The sequence below is a fragment of the Pistacia vera genome, unplaced genomic scaffold (genome assembly GCF_008641045.1).
Source record: "Pistacia vera cultivar Batoury unplaced genomic scaffold, PisVer_v2 Contig265, whole genome shotgun sequence".
NCBI classification, from domain to species: domain Eukaryota; kingdom Viridiplantae; phylum Streptophyta; class Magnoliopsida; order Sapindales; family Anacardiaceae; genus Pistacia; species Pistacia vera.
In genome coordinates, this window is record NW_022196074.1 from 1,732,258 (window position 1) to 1,759,473 (window position 27,216).

At 36.1% G+C, this 27,216-nt stretch overlaps 4 protein-coding genes across 5 annotated transcripts; all 4 read left to right on the plus strand.

The window, feature by feature from the left end:
* Positions 1-2,978: 2,978 nt before the first annotated feature.
* LOC116133043 (GPI ethanolamine phosphate transferase 1) lies at positions 2,979-15,558 on the plus strand. Its single transcript, XM_031418705.1, has 19 exons — positions 2,979-3,334; positions 3,645-3,836; positions 3,926-4,081; positions 4,395-4,688; positions 4,887-5,104; positions 5,192-5,266; positions 5,457-5,541; positions 7,055-7,194; positions 10,230-10,436; positions 10,879-11,112; positions 11,210-11,397; positions 11,719-11,860; positions 11,948-12,056; positions 12,383-12,485; positions 12,615-12,804; positions 13,711-13,809; positions 13,895-13,953; positions 14,446-14,551; positions 14,959-15,558. Exons 1-19 carry the CDS (start codon positions 3,106-3,108, stop codon positions 15,121-15,123), a joined length of 2,991 nt encoding a protein of 996 aa, XP_031274565.1. The 5' UTR covers positions 2,979-3,105; the 3' UTR covers positions 15,124-15,558.
* Positions 15,559-15,816: 258 nt separating this feature from the next.
* LOC116133060 (senescence-associated carboxylesterase 101) lies at positions 15,817-21,161 on the plus strand. 2 transcript variants are annotated; one of them, XM_031418725.1, is made up of 4 exons: positions 15,817-15,974; positions 19,607-19,940; positions 20,173-20,790; positions 21,004-21,161. In XM_031418725.1, exons 1-4 carry the CDS (start codon positions 15,922-15,924, stop codon positions 21,130-21,132), a joined length of 1,134 nt encoding a protein of 377 aa, XP_031274585.1. In that variant the 5' UTR covers positions 15,817-15,921; the 3' UTR covers positions 21,133-21,161. The 2 variants fall into 2 exon arrangements, with proteins under 2 accessions (XP_031274585.1, XP_031274584.1); XM_031418724.1 differs by lacking the exon at positions 15,817-15,974 and adding an exon at positions 19,311-19,465.
* LOC116133062 (GPI ethanolamine phosphate transferase 1-like) lies at positions 16,111-19,052 on the plus strand. Its single transcript, XM_031418726.1, has 5 exons — positions 16,111-16,295; positions 17,202-17,300; positions 17,386-17,444; positions 17,937-18,042; positions 18,450-19,052. Exons 1-5 carry the CDS (start codon positions 16,146-16,148, stop codon positions 18,612-18,614), a joined length of 579 nt encoding a protein of 192 aa, XP_031274586.1. The 5' UTR covers positions 16,111-16,145; the 3' UTR covers positions 18,615-19,052.
* A 2,702-nt stretch (positions 21,162-23,863) lies between the features above and the next one.
* On the plus strand, positions 23,864-25,195 carry LOC116133102 (peroxidase 63-like). The gene has a single exon (XM_031418769.1). The coding sequence runs from the start codon at positions 23,945-23,947 to the stop codon at positions 24,938-24,940; it is 996 nt and encodes a 331-aa protein (XP_031274629.1). The 5' UTR covers positions 23,864-23,944; the 3' UTR covers positions 24,941-25,195.
* The last annotated feature ends 2,021 nt before the right edge of the window (positions 25,196-27,216 follow it).

Genomic DNA, 27,216 nt, shown 5'->3' on the forward strand with positions numbered 1-27,216 from the left:
AAAAAAATTTGATGTAGAAGAAATAAAAATTAAAGAAAGAGAATTGGAATATGGAAATTGGAATTCGAAAAATTGGAAAATTGGAAATATGAATGAAAAATTGCAAAAACTAATAAAAATTAAAATACGAGCAAATTGATAACAAAGAGATTAAGAGAATAAATGAATAATTGAGAGATTAGAGATTAGAGAATATGAGAGAATGAAAGAATTTGAGTTGTGAGAAAAATGTGAGAGTTTAGGGCCAATTTATAGGAAAAAATGGGAAAGAAAAATGACGAAAAAGACCCCTCCAACGGCTATATTTCAAGGGTAAAGGGGTAATTTGAAAAATAAAATAAAATATTTTATTTTTTTTAATTTTTTTCGGCCAACCCGGCGGGTTGGCTGTTGCAACCCGGCGGGTTGGCCGTTATTCCATAACAGTCAACCCGTGGGGTTGACAATAGCCAACCCGGCAGGTTAGTAGGTCTCTTTCAAAAGAGACAAAACAGCAACCCGCTGGGTTGCGGGTTTCCATTTTGCAACCCGGCCCGCCCGGGGGTTGCTGCCGAGTTCAACCCACTTCGTTACAGGCCGGGCTAGGGTTGACCTGCCTAACCCGGCCCAAATGTTCCACCTCTAGTCCAAGTGAAATGAACGATGGACTCCTGTCCATATTATATGGACGAGAGTCCATTTACTATGAACGGGGATCCACATTTAATGGACACCCGTTCAAACTTTAAATTAAAAAAAGTTTCTAAACAAAAATAGCAAGCCCCTCTTTTTTCTTCGCTCTTCTCTTCGTCTTCATTCCCTATCTCTGCTCTTCTTCTTCGTCTTTATTCCTCATCTGCGCTCTTCTTCTTCTTTGAAGTTCTCATCTTGTTTTATTTTGACGAGCTTTATTCTCTTCTTCCACTGTTATTAAATTAATACTTGATTACTATCAAGAAAGCAACTGAGGTTGGTTTTGCTTTACAGTGGGAATATAGAATCACAAGGAAGAAGGCCATCTAAAGTTTTTATATACTGTTTTAAAACACGTTGGGTTTGTTTCACTTCTAGGTTTTCTAGATTTTTTTTTTTCCAACAACCCATTGAATTAACCATAGAATCGAAATGGGTATCTCAAAACTTTGATTTTTTTGAGCTTAATTTTTATCATCTTTTTTTATTTTTTACTTCTGGGCACCTTTAAAAAATCAATCTTTATGTGCAAAGAAAGCGTCGATTTTGTGGGTTTGGTTTGGTGGTAGGCATGGAGAAGGAAGAGACGAACCAGAGAGCTTGTAAATCATCATCATCAATGGAGCCGGAATTTTTCTTACCGCGGGGAAACAAGAAGAGGTTAAGGGACGGTCGTCCATAACTGATGAACGGGCGTCCTTTCATTTATATACAATTTTTTTTTTTTTAAATTTACAAGATGGATGGGTGTCCATTATATGTGGACGGAGTCATTAAATGTTGACACCCATCCATCAGAGAGGGACGCCCGTCCACTGAATAATGGATGGGCGTCTATAATTTTTTTTTAAATTGACAGTATGGATGGGTGTCCATTATATGTGGACGGGGATCCAAAATTTAGAGACGGCCGTTCATAACTGATGAACAAGCGTCCCTGCATTTTATTTAAAATTTTATTTCTTTTAAAGTATGGACGGGCGTCCATTGTATGTGGCCCCCCGTCCATAGTAAATGTACTCACGTTCATATAATATGGACGAGAGTCCATCGTTCATTTCGCATGGACGGGCGTCCACATATAATGGACTCCTGTCCAATAGCAGTGAATGATCGTCCAAAGTTTGTGAACGGCCGTTCACTCGCAAAATATTTGTTAACGGAATACGTGACCGGTCTTAGTCACGTGACACGTAATTAGGTATAAGATTTTGGTGTACAGTCCTGGTGTCCGTAGCATTATTGTTTTATAATTAAACAAAACAAACACTCAAATAAATTTAATCAAAATTTAAAATTAATCCATTAGTGATTATGTGACAAGTTTTAATAATCTCAAACTAAGCCTTACTTTGATCCTTTTGTTTATAAGAACATGAAACTCTCATCAATTGAGTTGGCCGTTACTCTTGCGCTCAATTTTCTTATAAGAATGTGTACATAAATTCATTCTGATTTTGCCAAATTTCTTCCATCAATCTAAAACTTCTTTGCTCAATCTCTTTCCATATCATTTGAGTTAACTTTTACGTTAATTAGCGAATTAAATAAAGCATGTAACCATAACAATATTGTTAACTAAACCATGGCTTATGTTCTAGTGATTAATTTATGGGAATTAATATTTCCCAAACTATAATAATAAACATGCACTACTTAGTTATATATTGATCATAAATGTTCTCTCTTTATTCAAAGTTCAAGAGATAGTTATAATGAATTAACCATGGACTTAATTATGGAATATGAACATATGCATGTAATTAAACATAAATTTACTATAATTAATAACATAAATAAATCAATCAGACGATCATTAAAAAAAAACAACTAAGTAAACATAGGTGTAATGAAACTTGAAAATAGGGATAAACCCAAAAATTAATTTTAGGATGGACAAATACAAATCGAGAAATATTAGTACAAATACATAATAGTCAAAACAAAAAAACCAAACCAAATTATTATCACATATCGACGTTATAATTGATCTTATTAGAATTGACATGTGTCGATCTATCATAATCTGATAGAATCATCAAATTCTAATGAACTATTCAACCATGAAGGTAGTCAAAGGTGTAGCTCTTTTTATTGATAGAACAAAACTTCATGATCAGATGAACACATTAGATTTCGATTATCCCTTTAAAACATAGCATAAAATTTTGTATAGGACTGGTAGAAATAAAACTAGAAGTTGAATTGAGATGAGATTTATTTATTTAAAAAAAAAAAGAAGCATAAAAATTCATTAACGGATGTGACCAACTAATGTTGTCTTAAGCATCAAAACTAAATTAAAGACAATAGGCTTGTGCCCAGAAACTTTGAGGGTGTCACTGTCCTCTACACAGACACTCAACGACAACTCCAAGAAAACGGAAAACATAAACCGCAGATTGAAAACAGAAACACCAAGAAAACGAAGGTATGGACTTTGATGGGATCTTGGGCAGGAAACAATCATCTAAAAGCAGCAATCCCAGGAAAAAATGGCTCAAGACACGGGAGATGTGGCTAGTGGTTCTCGGTGTGATCCTTCACGCTGTCTACATGCTAAGCATTTTCGATATCTATTTCAAGACTCCTATTGTTCATGGCATGGATTCCGTCACCCCTCGCTTCAAGGCGCCCGCCAAACGCCTCGTCTTCTTAGTGGGTACGTTCTCGAAACTTTTGTAACAAGGTGTTTGCTTGTTTGTTTCTGTAAAAAATGATTTAGAACGTCCTCGTTTTGATCGTGTTAGTGTTTTGTTATTGGAAGTGCATGTGATGGAATTCAGCTATTTCATGTTTGCTTATTTGGGAAATTTTTTGAGTATTATGTTTCTTAATTGGTGTCAATGAGGTTGTTAAAACTGTGCGTTTTGAGCATATCTGTGTTTGCTATTTGTGGTGTTTATCTGGAAAATTTTAATGAGAACAGATTGCCAAAAATATTAAAGGGGTCTTGGAAAAATTTTATACAGCGGATGGTTTACGGGCTGATAAATTTTTTGAGCCGGATTCAGAAGGGAATTTCAGAGCACCATTTTTGAGGAGTGTGATTCAAAATCAAGGTCGATGGGGAGTGTCTCATGCTCGGCCCCCTACTGAATCAAGGCCTGGACATGTTGCTCTAATTGCTGGTTTTTACGAGGATCCTAGCGCTGTAACAAAAGGTCAATATAATATTTGTTTAATTCCTGTAAAGTTTGTGTGGCGAGCAACTTATTGTGTAAGCTAAAGATGTTTTTGTTTGCATTTGCAGGATGGAAAGCTAATCCAGTTGAATTTGATTCGGTTTTTAATCAAAGCCGTCATACAATTTCTTATGGTAGTCCAGATATTGTTCCGATATTTTGTGGAGCCTTGCCACACAGCACCTGGAATACTTATCCTCATGACTATGAAGACTTTGCAACTGGTTCGTTCAGTCACACACTCTAAGCACAGAAAACATACAAATATTTCATTAGGGTTCTTAAAGTCCTTTAGTAAATTTTAGAAGCAAAAAGAAGCTTTCTTAGAACTTTATGAATATAACCATCCTAGCTGGCACGTACTGATATTCTTTCTTCTGCATTATAGTTGACTATTTCTTGGTGTAAACTGGCTTGTGTGTGGAAAACCTAATCTTTACTCATTTACAGGGTCCGAATTATTTATATCTTGGTGTATTAGCTTTTATAGTTGTAACTTTTATTCAATGCTTTATCAATTCGGTAGTGTTAATGCAGATGCGTCTTTTTTGGATGAGTGGTCTTTTGATCAATTTCAGAGCCTTCTTAATAGGTCCAATGAAGACCCAAAGTTGAAGGAGCTACTACTACAGGATAATCTTGTTATATTTCTACATCTACTTGGTTGTGATTCAAATGGACATGCACATCGGCCCTTTTCATCTATCTATCTCAATAATGTGAAGGTTGTTGACCATATTGCCGAGCGTATGTATTCTCTTCTTGAAGGCTATTTCAAGGACAATCGTACATCGTATGTTTTCACCGCTGATCATGGGATGCATGACAAAGGTCAGAATTACTCTACATCATGTTAATTTGCCTTGGGATTTTTCTTACTTCATTTCATTCTAGAAAAAGAAAAATTTAATGTTCCCCTTGGTGGACTGCTTGTTCACCTTTATTGTTAAATTTGAATATATCTATTCCCTATCCCCCCCCCCCCCCCCCAAAAAAAAATTGCTGACATAATTACTGTTTTACTGGCAGGTAGTCATGGAGACGGTCATCCCACAAACACTGATACCCCTCTCGTTGTTTGGGGAGCAGGTGTTAATTATCCCAAGCCATTATCTGGAACAAATCATTCTGATTGTGGTTTTCGTTTTGTCGATGAACATGCACATGACACTCCAACACCTAAAGAATGGGGTCTTGATGGCATTGAAAGGGTGGATGTCAATCAAGCTGATATTGCACCACTTATGGTTGTGCTTAATTATAGTTTTGTTCTGAACCTAATTATGTCTCCATTATTCTTATTGGTCTCATATGCTGATTGACTTTTCTTGCAGTCAACTCTTCTTGGATTGCCATGTCCTGTTAACTCAGTTGGGAATCTACCGCTTGAATACATTAACATGAATGAGGTGAGTGCAATTGATTTCATTGGAAAGTGAGCTTTTCCTCTGTTGTAATTAGTGATTCAAGTGTTGTGGTCAATTTTGAGCTGAAAATTACATTTGTTCCTAAATTATAGTTTTGTTATTTGGAATGGTCTGAATTGAATATTAACTTGTAGAGAAGTAACAGAGATTTTATTTGTATTACAATGGTTAGGCAGAAAAAGTTGAAGCCGTGCTAGCCAATACGAAGCAAATTCTCAACCAGTTTCTTCGGAAATCACGTATCCTCTTCTTATACTGTNGAACTTCCACAGCTCAGCTTCTCCTCTGTCAACTTGCTTCTTAACAAACTCAACACTCCCCCTCAAGTTGACACTTTGTAGATGTCCTTAATGCCAAGCTTAGCAATCAATTTCTCATGCTGTTGCATACCTAGACCTTTAGTCAAAATATCTGCAATCTGGTTTCCAGTTGCAATATATCCTGTTCGTATAACTCCCTGCTGAATTTTTTCTCTTGTAAAATGGCAGTCAATCTCAATGTGTTTGGTCCTTTCATGATACATTGGATTGGCTGCTATTTGCAATGCAACTTTGTTATCACAATACAACAACACAGGTTGTATTCCTTCTACTCCTAATTCATCCAACAAACCAAGCAGCCAAATTATCTTAGATACACATGCTGCCATGCTTCTGTATTCTGCTTCGGTAGATGATCTAGCTATAGTACTTTGTTTTTTTGACTTCCATGATATAAGAGATTCTCCAAGCTTGACACAATACCCACTTACTGATTTTCTACTCATCTGACAAGCTCCCCAATCCGAATCACAATATGCAACAAGCTCCATCTTATTGCTTGATGGTAATAACAACCCCAATCCAGGATTTTGTTTAATATACCTAACGACTCTTAATGCTGCTTCCAAGTGGGACTCCTTAGGTGCATGCATGTATTGACTAAGTGTTTGTACTGAAAAGGCTATGTCAGGCCTTGTCATGGTCAAATAAAGCAGTCTTCCAATCAACCTTTTATAAATGGATGAATCCTTTAACAACTTGTCCTCTGATGTAGGTTGAAATTGTTGATCATATTCGAATGAAGTGAGCTTTGAATTCTATTCAAGTGGAGTCTTTGCAGGCTTTGTATCGGCCAGTCCAGCTTCTGATATGAGCTCTAATGCATACTTTCTTTGACTCATAACCAGACCTTCCTTTGATCTAGCAATTTCGATGCCAAGGAAGTACTTTAGCTCACCAAGGTCTTTTATCTTGAAGCTCCTTTGTAGAACGGATTTCAAGTCAAGCAGCATCTCATGATCATTACTAGTGATTAAAAGATCATCTACATAGACCAGTAAAATGACTATCTTGCTGCCATTCCTTTTAGTAAATAGGGAATAGTCATATTTGCTCTGCTGATATCCATGCTTGATTAGTGCGTCTGTCAGCTTGATATTCCACTGTCTGCTAGCTTGCTTTAATCCATATAAGGATTTGAGCAATCTACAAACCAATGGCTCCCCCTGATTGGGAAAACCTTTAGGTAACTCCATGTAAACTTCTTTAAAAAGATCCCCCTATAAAAAAGCATTACACACGTCCATTTGCATAAGTGGCCAACCATGAATTGATGCTAAAGCCAAGACACTCCTTACGGTTACCATTTTAGCAATCAGACTGAATGTATCAGTATAGTCAATGCCTTCTTGTTGGTTGTAGCCTTTGGCTACAAGACGTGCCTTGTATCTCTCAAGGCTGCCATCTGAGTGGTACTTAGCTTTAAAAACCCATTTATATCCTATGGCAGATTTGCTTGGTGGAAGAGGAACCAAGGTCCAAGTTTGGTTAGCCTCTAAGGCAGCAATTTCTGTCTGCATAGCAGCCACCCAATTGGGATCACGAACAGCCTCTTCATACGTAGCAGGTTCATGGATACGAGAGATAGCAGTGAGAAAGCATTGATAGGAAGGTTGAAGGTGCTTGTAAGAAACATAGTTGGTGATTGCATAATGAGCAGCAGGAGAGATATAATCAGTGAGCCAGATAGGTGGTTTAATAGTCCTAGAGGATCTTCGAAGGACTGGAGGTGATGATACAACAAGAGAAGTATCATGTGTGGAAGAGTCTGATGAATTAAGTGGCTATGGTGAATTGTCACGTGAAAAAAACTGTTGTGGTGCATCAAACGGTAAAGGTTGGTAAGACAACTCAAAGTCCTCAAGATGTACAGGGGAAGGAGAATGATAAGGAGGCAAAGCGGCTGAAGAGGATTGAGAAAGGAATAGAAAAACATGCTCCACAAACTTCACATCTCTGCTTACAAAAAACATGCGAGTTTCCAAATTCAGCAGCCTATCCCTTTTGGGTTGTTGAGTATCCCATGAAAATTGGTGGAGTAGCTTTCTGGGCAAATTTATCTGTTGAGGGAAGATGAGTGGCATAACTGAGACAGCCAAACACCCTAAGATGATCAATTGACGGTGGTGTTCCATGCAACATTTCATAAGGAGACTTGTTGCCTAAAACAAGAGATGACAATCTGTTCACCAAATAACATGCAGTGAGAATGCATTCACCCTAGTATTGCAGTGGAATTCCAGCTTGTATTTTCAAAGATCTAGCCACATCCAAGAGGTGCCTGTGTTTGCGTTCTGCCACCCCATTTTGTTGGGGGGTGTAGATGCAAGAGCTTTAATGGATGATGCCCAAGGATGTGAACAACTCATTACAAGCAGTGTTAAAAAATTCTCCCCCATTATCTGATCGAATGAATTTGATAGAAGCAGCAAAATGATTCTGGACCAGCAAAAAAAGTTTTCGAAGATGAAGTATGGTTTCTGACTTATGTTTCATTAAGAAAATCCAAGTGATTCTTGTATGATCATCTACTATAGTGAGAAAGAACCTATGATGGTCAACGTTGGGATGAGCATAAGGGCCCTAAACATCCATATGCAATAAATGAAAAAGATGAGATGCTCTATTATGATTTGAAGTAAATGGCAATCTGACTTGTTTAGTTAAGGGGCATATTCTGCAATCTGCTACACTTTATCTCATCTCGAGTAAACTTTATTGAAGGGAAATATTTCAGTTTGAGAATAGGCACATGACCAAGCCTTTTGTGCCACAATTCAACAGAAGATAAACAACAATTATTATGTAAAGTAGGAAGATCTTCGGGCACTACAGAAATGTGGAAAACCTTGGAGACAGCAGATAGATGTGGAGGCACAGCTGGTGTTGCATGGTGTTTGAAAGGCAACAAAAAATATAAACCTTCAGCTTCTTTACCAATCCCCTTTACCTTCCCACTGAAGAGGTCCTGAAGTATACAAAAGTCAGGAAAAAAAGAGATGTAACAAGATAAATCTCTTGTCATCTTTGCAACTGAAATCAAGTTGAATTTGAAATCTGGAATGTAGAGAACATTGGTGAGTTTCTGGTCTAAAGCAAGATAATGTGATCCAATATGAGAAACTTTAGACATATGACCATTAGGCAATCGTGCTGATGTAGAAACAGGTGAAGATGCTAAATCTGATAATAGATCAATACAAGGGGACATATGATGACTAGCTCCTGTGTCTAGAATCTAGGATTGTTTTTTACCTAATGAGGATAAAAAAACACTTTATACCTGCCATGTTTACCATTCCTTCTACTGTAGGAGTAGTTGAATCCTTGTTCAAGAGTTTGAGGATCTCTTCATATTGTTCCTTAGAGAAAACCAAAGCAGCAGATCCTGAATTGTTGGGCTCAGCATGATTAGTAGATGGAGCTGAAACAGTATTAACTGAAGATTGAGTTCCTGTAAATTTCTTTTTGGTAAACTTAAAATCAGGAGGATAGCCAATGAGCCTATAACAGTTTTCCTTCTTATGGCCTTTCACATTGCAGTGCTCACAGGTAATATTCCAGTTTTTTTTTCCTCTAGATTGTTGCTGTGACGATGATGATGAGTATAGGACAGTTGATTCTAGGGAAGACTCTGATGTGGTGGATCCTGTTATGCTCATTTGACTCTCTTCTGTCACAAGCATGGAATAGGCTTGGTTGATACTAGGCAATGGATTCATCATTAAGATCTGTCCTCTTGCTTGCACATATGTCTCATTCAGTCCCATGAGAAACTGCAGAAGTTTTTGATTCTGCATATGTTCTACATACGATTTTGACATCTCACATTCACATGTAGGTAGCTGTATGATAGATCCATATTCATCCCATAAAAGCTTGAGGTTAGTATAATAAGTGGATATAGTTGAGGTTCCTTGTGTTAAAGTAACAATGTCTCAATGCAGTTGAAAGATTCTTGAACCATTGATTTTGTCAAATCTCTCCTTTAAATCTTGCCATACCAGATGTGAATTAGAAGCATAGATTATACCACTCAGCAATTCTTTACTTACAGAGTTCATAATCCAAGAGAGCACAATGGCATTACATCTATCCCACTGCTGTTGCAAGCTAAGTGAATTTGTATCTCTTTTACAAGTTCCATCAATAAAACCTATTTCGTTCTTAGCAAGCAATGCAATTTTCATTGATCGACTCCATAGTGAGTAATTTTCTATTCCAATGAGTTGAAAAGAGACTAAGATAGAACCTGGAGTGTCCGAGGGATGCAAGTACAAGGGATGATTGAAGTCCACTGTTGATGAACTTTGATTATTCTAAGATCCAGTTCCAGTCGAGATGCTGCCATTTCCTTCAGTTGCCATTGATGGTTTTTGTAAAACCGAGATTGTTCAAGAGTTTGAGTGACGAAAAGCAAATTAAAAAATTGAAATATTTGACAAAATAGAGCTGATATTTGACTAGCAGATCAGCACCAGATCAAGTAAAAAAAATTTGATGATTGAATAAGGAATTCAGGCCTTAGATCAAAGCTCTGATACCATGTTAAGAAAATGTATTTAGAAGAACTGAAACAAATGAAAGGAAAAGTAATGCTCTATCCTTTATTAACCTTCGACNAGCTTTCAGAAAATCTAAGAAGTTTGGCACTGCAAGGACTTCACTATTTTCAAACTTATGACTGGTTGATGCTGATGTCTGTAATTACTCTTGGCTATATTGGTTGGATGGTCTGTCTTCTTCTCCATGTGCTGCAATCTTATACTTCCTTGCCAGGAAATATATTAAGAAAGGAACCTGCATTCCACCAGAGAAATAATACTAGAAAAGTAATGTCTAAGTAAGCCTGGACTCTTTTAACCTGTACTTGTTATCATTCTTGGAGCTTTTCTAACTTCAAATATTTTTATGATTTTTTTATTTTCATAAATTTTAAGGAGCTTTGATATTCACCTTTAATCACATGTCCATGTCTTATTTTAAGTTTTTTCAACTTTTATTTGCTATCATTTGTCTGCCTTTCCTTTGTCTCTCTTATGGCATTATTCATCATAAGTGTTTGTTGGCTACTACTTAGCTCCTTTTGCTTGCATATATAAACGATCTTACAAAGCATTATTATGAGATTATACTGCAGAGAGTAACTATCAAATGGCATCAGTTGTATCTTTCTTTGCTTTTTATTTATAAAGAAATTACAAGCTAATTTCATGCGTAATAAACTTGTTTCTTTAAACTACATTATATCTTAATTAGCTCATGCTGTGGCAGGTATACCTAATGGGATGTCTATTGTTCGGAGTAATTTGTATTAAATTCATACTGGAACACTCTCCTCCCCTTTACCATGCATATGTAGCAATGACAGTGTTTCTCTGGATGCAAATTCTAAGTGAATATCAGTTTATACTGGCATTGTGGAGACACTTACAGGGGCGAAAATTCAATTTTATTGTTAAACTTCTTGCCATTGTTGCCATGTCAATATTAATTCTTGAACTCCTGGTATGAATATTTAACAAACTTGTAACTTTCCTTCCATTGACCATGATAAAGCGGCAATTTTAGTATTTTTAATGATGTTGATTTGTACCTTCTGCAGGTGAATAGCTTCACTGAGAGAGAGCTCTACACTTGGTGTTTTCTAATTGTGGGGGTTGTAGCTTCTTTTTATCTTTTTAAATCAATTCCATGGAGATCTGGAATACCCATTTTTGTTTGCATTGCATGTTGGTTTTTGTCCGTATTTACATTGATGCCAGCAGAAATTCCTGACAATAATCCATTGGTGTAAGTTGCCTGCCTTGAATATGGTTTGAGTTAATGGCTATGAATTTCATGTCTAATGGGGGTTGCTCAATTAATGTGTTATAATTTTTATTTATTTATTTTGCTTTTGTGAGTGATTATTTGCATAGTCAATCATTTTAAGTATTGAAAAGAGTTGTGGTCTAATTGAAATTGGATTTCTTCCTCACCTTCTCTGGTCAAGTATAGTTATTTAGTGAATGATAAAAACTTGGAGAAAAATAGAAAAACTATGATAACTTCCTTTAGTTCAATGCCATACTTGAGTGGTTTATAATATGTGCATGGTAACAACTTTTGCAGAATTGCAAGTGGGGCAATGATCATCATAATTGGGGCAGCTGCGAGATGGCTAGATTTTCATGCTGAAGGGAAGAAGTATTGGCTAAGTATCTGTAATCATGAAGTGAAAAAATCCAGATTTCCCATACTCTTTTACTTGCAGGTGCCTAGCATGTCCATATCTTAGCTGTTAGAAGTTCTACTATTCTAAATACATTAACAATTGCTCTACTTTCTACATGAATTCCAGGCTCTACTGGTTGGGTTAGCATCGGTGATGGTGTCACTGTCAACTTCTCATAGAACAGAGAACCAAGAACTGCTGCCAGTACACCAGTTGATAAATTGGTTAATTGCTGGTATACATTAGGACTTGTACTATACATAGCTTTTATATAAATTTTTCTTTGTACGACTTTTTCTTATTTGACGTTCTGTTGTAATGTCTCTGGTACTTATTTATATAAGTTCTCTACCACCAATTGACACTTGCTATTTTGTGCAATCAATTATTACTTGGTTATTTGATTTTGCACTGTGGTACACCAAAATGCAAACAAAATAAAACCACATGAGTTTAACCTATAAGTGTATCAAAACTTGATATGCATCTGTGAAATTGTAACTTTCTCAAAGCATTTATTTTATCAGTCAATATTTACCCGATCTGATTGTTTTGTCACAGGTTTTTCAATGGTTCTGCCACTCTTTTCAGAAAATGGCCTCCTTTCCCGACTTACTTCTATATTTCTTGGCTTTGCACCTTCCTTCCTTCTTCTATCTATAGGGTAAATCACATGTTCAAACTACTCATGTCATAGTGCTTTATTTTATTTTGTTGTAAGATACTGTGCTAATTCAAATGTTCCTGGAAATGATTTTGTGGCATTTTCCCCCTTTTCTTGGAATTTTTGCAGATACGAAGCTGTCTTCTATAGTGCACTTGCTCTTGCACTTATGTCATGGATACTATTTGAAAATGCACTTCTCCACTCAAGCGCAGTGAAAAATTTGTCACCTTACACTAGAAATATGGAGGAACATATTATTCTTCAAAATGATAATAGATACTTGCAGCTGTCTGATGTTAGAATTCCACTAACTTTTGTAAGTTTTTCCCCCATTTTTGTCCTCTCTCTCTTTTTCTATTTTAGTATCTATCATGAATGATTTTTCAATGAATGTATTTTCATAGGCTACCATGGCATCTGCATGAAGTAGCAATTTCTTATATACGCAATATGTATTAGATTTAAAATACATAAAAAGTAAAGCCAATTTTGGGGCTATCAAAAAATAAACTAACCCTTCCTTGAAGTTTGACCAAAGTAAGCTCCTTAAGATTTGGCACCATAATTTTGGTGGGGCATCAGGTAAAGATTAATTTGGGATAGGTTAAGCATAACATGGTTGGGAAGTTGATTAGGTTCCAAGGTAGTTTCTCTCATGATTTATGAGTAATGACTTTGTTCAAGGATAACACATTACCAGTGACCATGTGCAAGTTTCTTTGGCATTATTGCTTAGCACCCTTATCATTCGATTAAGGTTTATAGGCAAGAAAAGCCTTTCTTTTGGACGTGAATGTGAGTCATCCAGTGTCTAGTCATGCCAACTTTCATTGTAAGTGCCTCACAAACCAAACAAATAGCTGAGTTAAAAAAAAAAAAAATAGAAGAAAAACTGGAGAGGTAGTGCAACTTAGGGCATATGCCTTGGTTAACTTCTGTTGGTTCAAAATGAGGGATTGCTGAAGATAATTGATATATGCACAAAATTTGAAGTGTTGAAGTTACTATATGAATACACTGACTCTTGTATTTTATCTTTTTAAGTACAACTCTTCTAATTGCCTAGCTGTCAGTTTCAGAAGTTATTGGAGGCTAGCTGTCAGTTTCTCGAGTTTTAGGGGTCTGGATGTCATTAACTCTAAATTTATTTCTTTAACAATATAAAGCCTTGTTATCATCTAAACGGTCATGAAACTATATGGATCTGACATCTGCTTTTCAGATGGTTCTATTCAACGTCGCATTCTTTGGAACGGGTAATTTCGCAAGTATTGCAAGTTTTGAGATATCGTCAGTCTATCGGTTCATCACTGTGTTCAGTGTAAGTAGATTTTCATAGGAAAGCTGCATTTTGATTTCTTGTTAGAACCTTTGATTAAGCTGATATAATTTGCTTTCAATCACAGCCGTTTCTGATGGCAGCCCTGCTTATCTTCAAGTTATTCATACCGTTCATGCTTGTCATGTAAGTAAATTTACATTTTTCTTATCTGATTGCAATCAATGTGCCAGATGGTGTCAAGATTGTTGTTGGGAACTCATTTTCTGTTTTCTTTACAACATATATATAAAATGAGGCTTCCGTGCAAATCACAGTGAAAGTGTTCAATTTTTTGTCTATTAATGGAATAATTTCAAATATGATACAAATTTGGTTTTAATTGTTCCATGGTGACTGCTTATGTGTTGATTACCAATGCAACAGTTATGTTCTTCAATGTCTTTAACAAGCTTAAAATAATTCTTTATTACAGTGGTAGCTATTGAATGATATGTGGCATTCTTGACCCAATCAAATTTCTACAATTAATTTATTTGACTTTGAGCTATATTATAAGAGAGTATTATATTTATGATATGTGTAGTTCTAACTTCTATGAGTGTCTATTGGAAGTGTCTACTTTTGTCAAGATAAAAAAATTTACCGTTTTCTTTTCATTCTGAACTTAAAATGCAGATGTGCGTTCAGTGCAATAACCAAACTACTCCAAATTCCACGGTTGGGATGCTATTTTCTTGTTATATTACTTTCTGATGTAATGACCATCCACTTCTTCTTCCTGGTATGATCAGTGTATTCTTCAACTGGAAATTATTCTATTGTAGAATCAATGTCATTGATATTCAGTTCTAATTCTTGATTATATTTTGCAGCCTTCCACTTCTAACTTTGACTCATTTACTCATAATAAAAGATGCTAACTTAAGTTTTCTTCTTGTTTTAACCCTTTGGTCTCAAAGAAAAATATTCAAGTCAGTAAAGTTTACAATTGGTCTTCATGTTTGTAGAACATTGTCTCACAATCAATTAGTCAATTGAAACTTTTAATTTGGATCATTTATTTATCTTGTCTAAGTCTTCATGAAGTCAAATAATTGTGAGCCTAGATGATTGGGTCATATTGGGAAATTTTCGTAATATTTTTGTCTCGGTCCTGAGAAGTTTGCTTCTTATGCTGATGTCTAACAGGTTCGAAACAAAGGAAGCTGGATGGAAATCGGCAATAGCATCAGCCATTTCGGAATCATGAGTGCCCAAGTTGTGTTTGTGCTATTGCTCTTTGCCCTCACAAATATATACACGAATGACATCCACGTTAGATCGGCTAGCCCTTCTTCTCAGAAAGTAATGTAAGACAAAATTAGTAGTTTTTTGCAGTGAAATCAGCTCTCAGAATTCTTGCAAGGCTAGCACTTACAATTATACACCAATTTTCATGGATCAATAGCAGCTTGCACTCTGCTGAATTTGGACCTAACATATTCTCTTGTAATGGGATTTTCCTGATGTTCCCATTGACTGTACAAGTATAAGCTGATTCTGGCTTTTCCTTTTGGTGTAAAGCAAAAGATAACCATACAAAATGTTGATGCAATGGTGGGCATGTAGTTCAAATTTTGATCCCATGGACTCACTCTAATTTCTAAACGACATTGACTAACCTATTTTTGTATTAGCTTTGGAAATTCCACATGGGTACTTCTTGGTAGTTTCTTTCAACCTGCTTTTAAATGACGATAATGTTGAAGAAAACAGTCTTGAAAACGATTGGGCAAGAATTCCAAACCTAAGAAATGAATTTCTCAACTTGCTCTCACTCTTTTATCTTTTAAGAGATTTAAGTCTTTCTAGTTATCAAGTAATCAACTTTCTGCAGAAGTCATTTTAATAAGAAAAGTATCAATTTTTATTTACTAAAAATTACGACGTGGGTGTACCATGACGGCGTGACCTTGATTGGAACAACTTGTGCAAGAGGGAATATAGAAATAGCCAGGAAGTTTCCTTGAGAACACCACCTTGACATTGGCTCAGTGACTTTACCTAACATCTGTACTGTTTTCTCCTACAAAAACAGAGCTTCATTCACTTCATTTGAAACAAAAGCTCACTCAAAGTTTATTCCAATTCTTGTTGCTGAGTTTCTAAGCCATGTTTCAAAGCAGAGCTAACAGCAAACCAGAGAAGAAGAGCCCATCTCCCTTGTATGTCAAAAACCCACATCCTACTCATGTCATAGTGCTTTATTTTATTTTGTTGTAAGATACTGTGCTAATTCAAATGTTCCTGGAAATGATTTTGTGGCATTTTCCCCCTTTTCTTGGAATTTTTGCAGATACGAAGCTGTCTTCTATAGTGCACTTGCTCTTGAACTTATGTCATGGATACTATTTGAAAAAGCACTTCTCCACTCAAGAGCAGTGAAAAATTTGTCACCTTACACTAGAAATATGGAGGAACATATTATTCTTCAAAATGATAATAGATACTTGCAGCTGTCTGATGTTAGAATTCCACTAACTTTTGTAAGTTTTTCCCCCATTTTTGTCCTCTCTCTCTTTTTCTATTTTAGTATCTATCATGAATGATTTTTCAATGAATGTATTTTCATAGGCTACCATGGCATCTGCATGAAGTAGCAATTTCTTATATACGCAATATGTATTAGATTTAAAATACATAAAAAGTAAAGCCAATTTTGGGGCTATCAAAAAATAAACTAACCCTTCCTTGAAGTTTGACCAAAGTAAGCTCCTTAAGATTTGGCACCATAATTTTGGTGGGGCATCAGGTAAAGATTAATTTGGGATAGGTTAAGCATAACATGGTTGGGAAGTTGATTAGGTTCCAAGGTAGTTTCTCTCATGATTTATGAGTAATGACTTTGTTCAAGGATAACACATTACCAGTGACCATGTGCAAGTTTCTTTGGCATTATTGCTTAGCACCCTTATCATTCGATTAAGGTTTATAGGCAAGAAAAGCCTTTCTTTTGGACGTGAATGTGAGTCATCCAGTGTCTAGTCATGCCAACTTTCATTGTAAGTGCCTCACAAACCAAACAAATAGCTGAGTTAAAAAAAAAAAAAATAGAAGAAAAACTGGAGAGGTAGTGCAACTTAGGGCATATGCCTTGGTTAACTTCTGTTGGTTCAAAATGAGGGATTGCTGAAGATAATTGATATATGCACAAAATTTGAAGTGTTGAAGTTACTATATGAATACACTGACTCTTGTATTTTATCTTTTTAAGTACAACTCTTCTAATTGCCTAGCTGTCAGTTTCAGAAGTTATTGGAGGCTAGCTGTCAGTTTCTCGAGTTTTAGGGGTCTGGCTGTCATTAACTCTAAATTTATTTCTTTAACAATATAAAGCCTTGTTATAATCTAAACGGTCATGAAACTATATGGATCTGACATCTGCTTTTCAGATGGTTTTATTCAACGTTGCATTCTTTGGAACGGGTAATTTCGCAAGTATTGCAAGTTTTGAGATATCGTCAGTCTATCGGTTCATCACTGTGTTCAGTGTAAGTAGATTTTCATAGGAAAGCTGCATTTTGATTTCTTGTTAGAACCTTTGATTAAGCTGATATAATTTGCTTTCAATCACAGCCGTTTCTGATGGCAGCCCTGCTTATCTTCAAGTTATTCATACCGTTCATGCTTGTCATGTAAGTAAATTTACATTTTTCTTATCTGATTGCAATCAATGTGCCAGATGGTGTCAAGATTGTTGTTGGGAACTCATTTTCTGTTTTCTTTACAACATATATATAAAATGAGGCTTCCGTGCAAATCACAGTGAAAGTGTTCAATTTTTTGTCTATTAATGGAATAATTTCAAATATGATACAAATTTGGTTTTAATTGTTCCATGGTGACTGCTTATGTGTTGATTACCAATGCAACAGTTATGTTCTTCAATGTCTTTAACAAGCTTAAAATAATTCTTTATTTCAGTGGTAGCTATTGAATGATATGTGGCATTCTTGACCCAATCAAATTTCTACAATTCATTTATTTGACTTTGAGCTATATTATAAGAGAGTATTATATTTATGATATGTGTAGTTCTAACTTCTATGAGTGTCTATTGGAAGTGTCTACTTTTGTCAAGATAAAAAAATTTACCGTTTTCTTTTCATTCTGAACTTAAAATGCAGATGTGCGTTCAGTGCAATAACCAAACTACTCCAAATTCCACGGTTGGGATGCTATTTTCTTGTTATATTACTTTCTGATGTAATGACCATCCACTTCTTCTTCCTGGTATGATCAGTGTATTCTTCAACTGGAAATTATTCTATTGTAGAATCAATGTCATTGATATTCAGTTCTAATTCTTGATTATATTTTGCAGCCTTCCACTTCTAACTTTGACTCATTTACTCATAATAAAAGATGCTAACTTAAGTTTTCTTCTTGTTTTAACCCTTTGGTCTCAAAGAAAAATATTCAAGTCAGTAAAGTTTACAATTGGTCTTCATGTTTGTAGAACATTGTCTCACAATCAATTAGTCAATTGAAACTTTTAATTTGGATCATTTATTTATCTTGTCTAAGTCTTCATGAAGTCAAATAATTGTGAGCCTAGATGATTGGGTCATATTGGGAAATTTTCGTAATATTTTTGTCTCGGTCCTGAGAAGTTTGCTTCTTATGCTGATGTCTAACAGGTTCGAAACAAAGGAAGCTGGATGGAAATCGGCAATAGCATCAGCCATTTCGGAATCATGAGTGCCCAAGTTGTGTTTGTGCTATTGCTCTTTGCCCTCACAAATATATACACGAATGACATCCACGTTAGATCGGCTAGCCCTTCTTCTCAGAAAGTAATGTAAGACAAAATTAGTAGTTTTTTGCAGTGAAATCAGCTCTCAGAATTCTTGCAAGGCTAGCACTTACAATTATACACCAATTTTCATGGATCAATAGCAGCTTGCACTCTGCTGAATTTGGACCTAACATATTCTCTTGTAATGGGATTTTCCTGATGTTCCCATTGACTGTACAAGTATAAGCTGATTCTGGCTTTTCCTTTTGGTGTAAAGCAAAAGATAACCATACAAAATGTTGATGCAATGGTGGGCATGTAGTTCAAATTTTGATCCCATGGACTCACTCTAATTTCTAAACGACATTGACTAACCTATTTTTGTATTAGCTTTGGAAATTCCACATGGGTACTTCTTGGTAGTTTCTTTCAACCTGCTTTTAAATGACGATAATGTTGAAGAAAACAGTCTTGAAAACGATTGGGCAAGAATTCCAAACCTAAGAAATGAATTTCTCAACTTGCTCTCACTCTTTTATCTTTTAAGAGATTTAAGTCTTTCTAGTTATCAAGTAATCAACTTTCTGCAGAAGTCATTTTAATAAGAAAAGTATCAATTTTTATTTACTAAAAATTACGACGTGGGTGTACCATGACGGCGTGACCTTGATTGGAACAACTTGTGCAAGAGGGAATATAGAAATAGCCAGGAAGTTTCCTTGAGAACACCACCTTGACATTGGCTCAGTGACTTTACCTAACATCTGTACTGTTTTCTCCTACAAAAACAGAGCTTCATTCACTTCATTTGAAACAAAAGCTCACTCAAAGTTTATTCCAATTCTTGTTGCTGAGTTTCTAAGCCATGTTTCAAAGCAGAGCTAACAGCAAACCAGAGAAGAAGAGCCCATCTCCCTTGTATGTCAAAAACCCACATCCTAATTCCTAACCCACATCCTACTATTGCTTGTTAAATAATATTTTTTTTTTCTTGACTTTAAATAAAAAGAAGATTCCAATTTCTTTATTTTATTTTATTGTTTAAACTCTTGATTGCAGATTTAGCAGTGGACAAGAGCTAGCAAACTTGGCAGTGAGTTCTGGTCTATTGGAGCAGTCATGGGCAAAAATTTCAGAGCTTTATAATGAACTCAATCAAAATGAGACAATAAGATGGAGAAGTTATCAAGAATCAAACTTTCTTATCATAGCTTTTGGTACGTCACCCTTTTGGACAACACAGCTTCTTAAAGAAGAAGAGCTGGTTCCATCAACCTCTCTTCCTCAGTTTCAATTCTTATGCTCCAAAAGCAGCTCATCTTTCTCCATCCACAAAGCTGCAGCGACCCTGTTTGGTCATCTCCATGATCAACTTGTTAACCTCAAAACCCAGGTACATCTCTCTGTCTTGCCCTTCCAGTTTTAACTTTTAGCTAATTTTTGTTGGCCTCCCTAAGTTTATTCTAATTATGAACACCCCCTATAGTTTGAGCATTATGTCTCTGACCTCCCTTAAGATTTTTGCTTGCTAACATCTTTGGCCTAGAAATAAAGTTACATACTGATTTTAGTTAAGGATAGTGTACGGCACATGACATTATACTTGATGTCTGATGATATTCTAGGTAGAGCAGTTTGAGGGGCAGTTTAAAGATCGAACTCGGTTAATTATTACTGGACACTCTCTAGGAGGATCTGTTGCTTCTCTATTTACCTTATGGCTATTAGACAGCATCAATCAAAGAGACAAGGAGAAGGACAAATCAGTAATCAAGCACACCCTTTGTGTTACTTTTGGTGCACCTCTGTTGGGTGACAAAGGTTTCCAAGAAGCCATATCTTGTAGCTCATTATGGAATTCTTGCTTTCTCCATGTGGCTGCAAATCAAGACTTGGTCCCAAGATTGTTTATTTCACCGCATAATCCTAATGCCATGGACATTGATTCCCAAACGGGTCCTTACAAGCCTTTTGGTACATTTCTGTTATGTTCTGCATCTGGATGTACTTGTGTTGAGGACCCTGACGCAGTATCTGAATTACTGGAGGCAATGGGCCTAGAAACGGCTGGAATCCAAAATCCTAATGAAGCATGGCAGATATTCGATTACGGAAAACCTGTAAAGTGTCTTATGTCTATTGTAAATATCAAGGGACTTGCACAACTTGGTGAATTGACTGTGGACACACTTCGAGCAGGGATAATTTTGCAACTGGAAGCCATTGGAGTTATCAGTATACAGGTAACTTAATATATTTCCACCTCCTCAACTTTGTACATAATGCAAATTATTTTCCTTTCACGCAGAAGCATAATTCAGATTCGAACCCAAGTTTATGAATTTTACTTGTAATGTTTTCTTAGTGATAGAACCATCCAATTATACTCTCTTAACATGTTCATTGGAGTTCTCTGGATCTCTAACTTCTAGCCACCCCATTGTTGATGGTCACAGCAAAACTCTGGCAGCCGTGAGCTGATTGCAAAAATGGAAAAGGATTGTCTGTTAAAGAAGAAGAAGGCTTTTGACTCCTCCAAGAAACTGAATGACATGAAGATATATGGTCAATCTAGAATGGTATAAGAAGACTTGTGCATCGATGACGAGGCTACTACGATGTTATAGAGCAGGGATCATCACAGAAGGATAAAAGTTTCAGTTTAAGAAACCCTCAACAATACTGGGAAAAAAAGGTTGCTGAAGCGAGAGAAAACCCAGACAGAAGGGCTGCCTTGATGACCCGATGGCTATATGGTGGGACAAATTATCGTAGGATGGTTAGCCTCTTGACATTGTGACTACTACACAAGGGTGTAGAGACTACAAAACTAAGGAAGATCTCAACATTTCATAAGGTTGGAGCAATGGCTAGAGGAAGCAAGAAACAAAATGTGCCAACCAGTTCAACCGACTCAAAGAAACAAAAAGTATCAGCTCTTTAACTAAGATTCTTGCTTTTGGGCAGATGTCGAGGAGGCTTTAATTTTGTGCAAATCACTGAAAACGGTGACCGAGAAATCAAACAATAAAGAATCTGATTAAGTTTGAAGAGGATGTAATGAGCAGATCGAGAATTATGCAGTATCTCCAGAGATTTTCTTGGAAAAGAGCAGCTTTATGCAATGGTGGAGAGAGTATAAAGAAATTATGGGAACTACATATGTTCACAACTCACTCGCTTTATGGAAAACAAAGTATGGCAATGGTTCATAGCTTCTGGAATGAAATATGATTATTGTCAGTATGATTATGTAAGAATGGAACATATTAATGTAGATGTTTGCACTTGTTCATTATACTGCATTGAAACATGCTGTCTATAAAATATCAATGAAGGGAAGTTTCTTCTTTATCTTGCTTATTCATTTAATGTTCCAGATTAAGCTGATAATCTGCTCTATTTTGGCATTTGGATCCACAAGCATTCTAAAAACAGAAGGAACCAAAACAACCAAAAAAAAAAAAAAAAAAAAATTATTGTTTTCATTTTAAAAGCTTTGACCTCAATTGCTTGCAGGAAGAGCTAGTAATTGTACACAATGGTTAATATCAGAGATTTAGCTCACCCTGCTAATTGCATTGATGTTTAGTGTCCCATTACTGATTTACACATAAAACTCATTTCCATTATGTCAGATTACACATTAAATCTTGGCAATTCTCCTACATGTTTGACAGAATTCACCCCAAAAAACTTGATACATAACATAATATGAAAAGAAACCGAAACTTGCCCAAATCATGATCCTTTCCAAATCTAAGCTCTTTCGAGTTTTTTCCGATCTTATAAAGTGTATTTTGTTCAGATAAAGATCAAATAAGGAGATAATACTTGTTAAACTTGTACACAATAACATGTCTTGTTGAAGGTAAACCTGAATTAGGGAGCAACAGAGGGGATTGCGGGTGACAGAATGTGAATGAGCTGTTAATGTCGACAAAACTCTAACCTAAGTTGAAGAGCCACCAGTGGCACAATCCACCACAGGCAGAACTAATAATCTTTGGTATTCCAAATGTCAGTACATTCAGAACTGTAGCATTTATAAATGTTCTGGATGTTGGATGCTTCTTGCTGTTTAATTTTGTGGTTTTGATACTTGACACTTGGTACTCTTCACTCAAGTACATGGAGATTATTTCACCGACACTCTTCTTCAACAGAATCACTCATTTGCAGGTTAAAGCAAGTTTTTATCAGATTGATTTTGCATGCAGAAACAGGTCTTAAAAGGTGGGCACATGCATGCTTAACTTTTCCAATCCTTTCAGTTAAACCCAAAACAAATAATTTAATAGATTGTTACAAAGAACATGAAGGGCGTTAATGAAGGCTAACATGATGTTTCATGTGACATTACGAAATATGCGCCAAAGGAACCGTTCCTATTTGTTGCACCTCTCTCACTTAAACCTCTTGGAACCAAATGAGATTTGAATACAAGTTTTTCTCAATAAATGGGTTGGGTAGAACCCCTCTCCAATATATCACGACAACTTACTAACTTAACGATATTCAACTTTTAATACTTAATCCCAAAAGGTTGGTCTGGCAGTCGAGAAAGTTTACTTCATTCTTTGAGTTATTCGGTTCAAATCTTGGGATCACCTATTAATATTATGATTTATCTAATTCTTTAAGCTTGTAGGGTCTTCAGTGAATCTCAGTTTTAGGAATTAACTGAAATGCAGCGTAAACTGATCCGAACACCCATATTACCCAAAAAAGAAAAAAAAAAAAACTGATCCGAACACCCATATTACCCAAAAAAGAAAAAAAAAAAATTAACCCCCTTAACCACAATCTAAATGTAATTCTATTGGATGGTTGAAAGAAGGATAACAATATTCTTAGAATAATACAGTTATAATACAGTGGCCCCTCTCCATCCTCTGAAAATCCAGTTTTTTCCCACTATATAATATAACGTATCAGAAATAGCCATGCCCAGAATCATATTCATCATGTTATTGTTGGTTTTTAATGCTTAATTGAGCTAGTCAAACACTAAGGGTAAATTAATGCATATTTACATGATGATTAATTATTTAATTCAATTTATTTCCGAAATTCATGTAAGCCAAACGCGGCTTTAAATTCTTAAGCTTCCATCTAAAAAGTCCAAACGCCACCGTTTGAAGTGGGCCCTTATCCTTACAACACTCATCCCGTGATTGGTGGAGCAGACACACTCTGTCTCTCTTTTTCTCTCTCTCTTCTGTCATACACACAACACAGCGCTATACCAGTTCAATAAAAACTTTTTTACTTTGCAAAATACCCCCCACCACTACTCACATCTATCTCACTCTCTCCTTCCACTACTTATTACTCCCCAAGCATTTCTTTAACTCCTCCATTCTCTCTCCCTCTTTGTCTTTAACTCCACCCAAAATGGCTAAAGCTCCATCGCAAGCGCCGCCTTCATTTCTCTACATCCTCATAGTCCTCACATTCCTTGCCTCTGTTTCAGAATCAAGGCCCAACATCAACTACTACGCCAAGTCATGTCCGAGATTCAACCAAATCATGCAAGACACCATCACCAACAAGCAAATCACCAGCCCCACCACCGCTGCCGCCACCCTCCGTCTCTTCTTCCACGACTGCATCCTCAACGGCTGCGACGGCTCTGTCCTTATTTCCTCCACCCCCTTCAACAAAGCCGAGCGTGACGCCGACATCAACCTCTCCCTCCCCGGCGACGCCTTTGACGTCATTGTGCGCGCCAAAACCGCCCTTGAGCTTGCATGTCCCAACACCGTCTCCTGCTCTGACATCCTCGCCGTCGCCACCCGTGATCTTGTGACGATGGTGGGCGGACCGTACTACAATGTTTTGTTGGGCCGCAAAGATGGGAGGATCTCGAATGCTAAGTATGTTGAAGGTAATCTTCCGAGACCAACAATGCCCATGTCTCAAGTTATTGATCTCTTTGCAAAGAGAAATTTTTCAGTTCAAGAAATGGTAGCTTTGAGTGGAGCTCACACTATTGGCTTCTCTCATTGTTCCGAATTTTCTAGTAATATTTATAATTACAGTAGAACTCCTCAGTATGACAATGATTACAATCCCAGATTCGCACAGGCTTTACAGAAAGCCTGTGGGGATTATAAAAATAATCCGAGTTTATCTGTGTTCAATGATATAATGACTCCGAACAAGTTTGATAACTTGTATTATCAGAATCTTCCCAAGGGATTGGGGCTGTTGGAGACGGATCATGCATTGTTTAATGATGCGAGGACTAGGCCGTATGTGGAAGTGTATGCGAAGGATCAAAATCGGTTTTTTAAGGATTTTGCTGGAGCAATGGAGAAGCTTAGTGTTTATGGGATCAAGACTGGGAGGAGAGGTGAGATTAGGCACAGGTGTGATGCTTTTAACTGAGAAAGTTTTGAGCTTGTGAGGTTGGCTTTTTTTTTTCTTGTGATTGTGGTAATTAAAGTGTATTGAGGAATAGAAGATGATTTTTGTTCTGAATTCTTTGTTCTTTTTGGTGGTTATCAGGGTCTAATTTTATGTATACAAGTTCAATGTTTGTACCAAATTATCATATTAAGAGTAATTATACAGGTTTGTTATTAATTAATCTTCTGTTTTCTGGGTTCTGTTCTTCCTGTTAATGGCTCAACTGGGTTCCATTTCTTTGAGCAGAAACATTTGGTGTGTTGTTTTTCATTTATCCGAGTGTCTATGGAAACAAGAGAGATTAGATTAGATTATAGTAATTGGATTAAAATAAGAGTAAAGGACTGCTGAAATGAATGAAAAGATGCTTTTCTTGTTTTGATAATAGTGAAGCTTAACTACTCTGTTGAATTTTGTCTCTTCTTTGTGTTTTTCCCCTGAATTAGTTTAAAAGTTAGATCTCTAAGCAATCAATTGAGTAGCATGATCCATAATTAATGTTCCCTTAGACATTGTTTAATCTCTTGGGACATGTACTTTCATAAGCTGGACCCTGCCAGCCATGTGGGTTGTTTGGTTTCTTTGATGCAGAAACTCACCATTCAATGAGACCTCAGATGTAACCTGTTTGCGGGTTGAATGATTGAAACCATGAAACCATGAAACCATGAAACCCTGAATATAACTAGAACTAGTTCTTCTTCTTCTAAAATGGGTTCTTCTCTGGAACCAATATATCCTTTTGAGCCGAGATTGAATCGATCATCAGAAGAAAAATTAGGCATGAAAAGATGAAACTAGGACCAGAAAACCATGTCTCGAATCGTTTGATCAGGAAATTAACAGATAGCCTTTGAATCCACCTCTACCATGATAACTTTTGTAGTAAAGTCATCAACAATCCTTCAAAATCTCCACCGACCTTAGTTATTACAGAAAACTTTCCACAACCATAACCACGACCACCATCTCCATTAATTAAGTTAAACACATGTTAAATTACAAGTATGAGAAAACAGACATTAACGAATCTTAAATGTGATGATTAAGTGCTGTTTCTATGAGTAACATACTTAATGATCATTAATAAAGTTGAGCTGTATTTGCAATAATTGTAATGTTATTATGATGGTTTAGTACCATTTTTATTGGGCTAAGGAATTGCATTTTAATTATTGTTCATGAGAAACCATGAAGAACTCAAGGTTTAAGTTTTGACTGGATTGCATCAGACAGCTAGATTAAAGCTCATCTACTTTAACAAACTTCCGATATTTGAAGCTGTCAGGTCGATTATTATGCTACCAAAACGCGTATGTAAATGTAATAGCTAAAGATTTCCATGTTTTGGAATTTGTAAATTTAAAAACAAAAAAAAAAAAAAAAAAAAAAAAAAAAAAAAAAAAAAAAAAGAACGAAATGGTGGGCTCTGGTAACATGGGAGCTTAGAACACGACACTTTTCGCTTTCGGCCATTAGCTGCAGGACTAATTGAGTTTGTTTTTTTGTTAAGTGGGCTTGAAGATTTCAGTTTTATTACCATTTGGTTCATCTGAAACTTGCTGCCAACGACTGAAATAGATTTCCAGAAATCCGCAGAAAAATTGTAGCTAACTATCCCAAGTGAGAGCGAAATTATTCTGATTAAGACGAGCTTCTAAATATAACCATCATCTCAGAAGTGAATGAATCCATCAGGGAAAGTGTTTTGAATATGATTTCAACAGAAAACTAATGCCCACCATAAGAAAAGTTTGAAAAAATATTTATGATTCTCCCACATCGCTGTGTTAGAGTTGTATTTAACCTTTATATAATTTGGACTGCTGCTACTGGCAGCTCAAATTATCAAGTTGAAACTCAAAAAACTCAAACACCTTAATAATTTGAGCTTTTTTGAATAATTATAATTTTATAATCAAGTTTATTTTCATTTTGATATATCCTTCTTTCCATTCCATTTTATTTTCATGGAATAACTATAAGTAATTAAACATTTATCTTTTCTTTGAGTTTTTATTTCTTCTTCTCCTCATTTTATCTTATTCTGAGATTGTAGCCAATTTCAGTCTAAAGTCACAGCTGTTTGAAGAATTATTAGCACAAATCTTTGTGAAACTACCCATCAAGTCCTTTCTTCGTTGGTATGTGTATCAATCATGGCGTGCTCTGATCGATACCAAGATTTCATTGACAGGCATCCACACAATCATTAAAACCAGCCGCCTCATCTCATCTCATACTCGCCGCTGGCA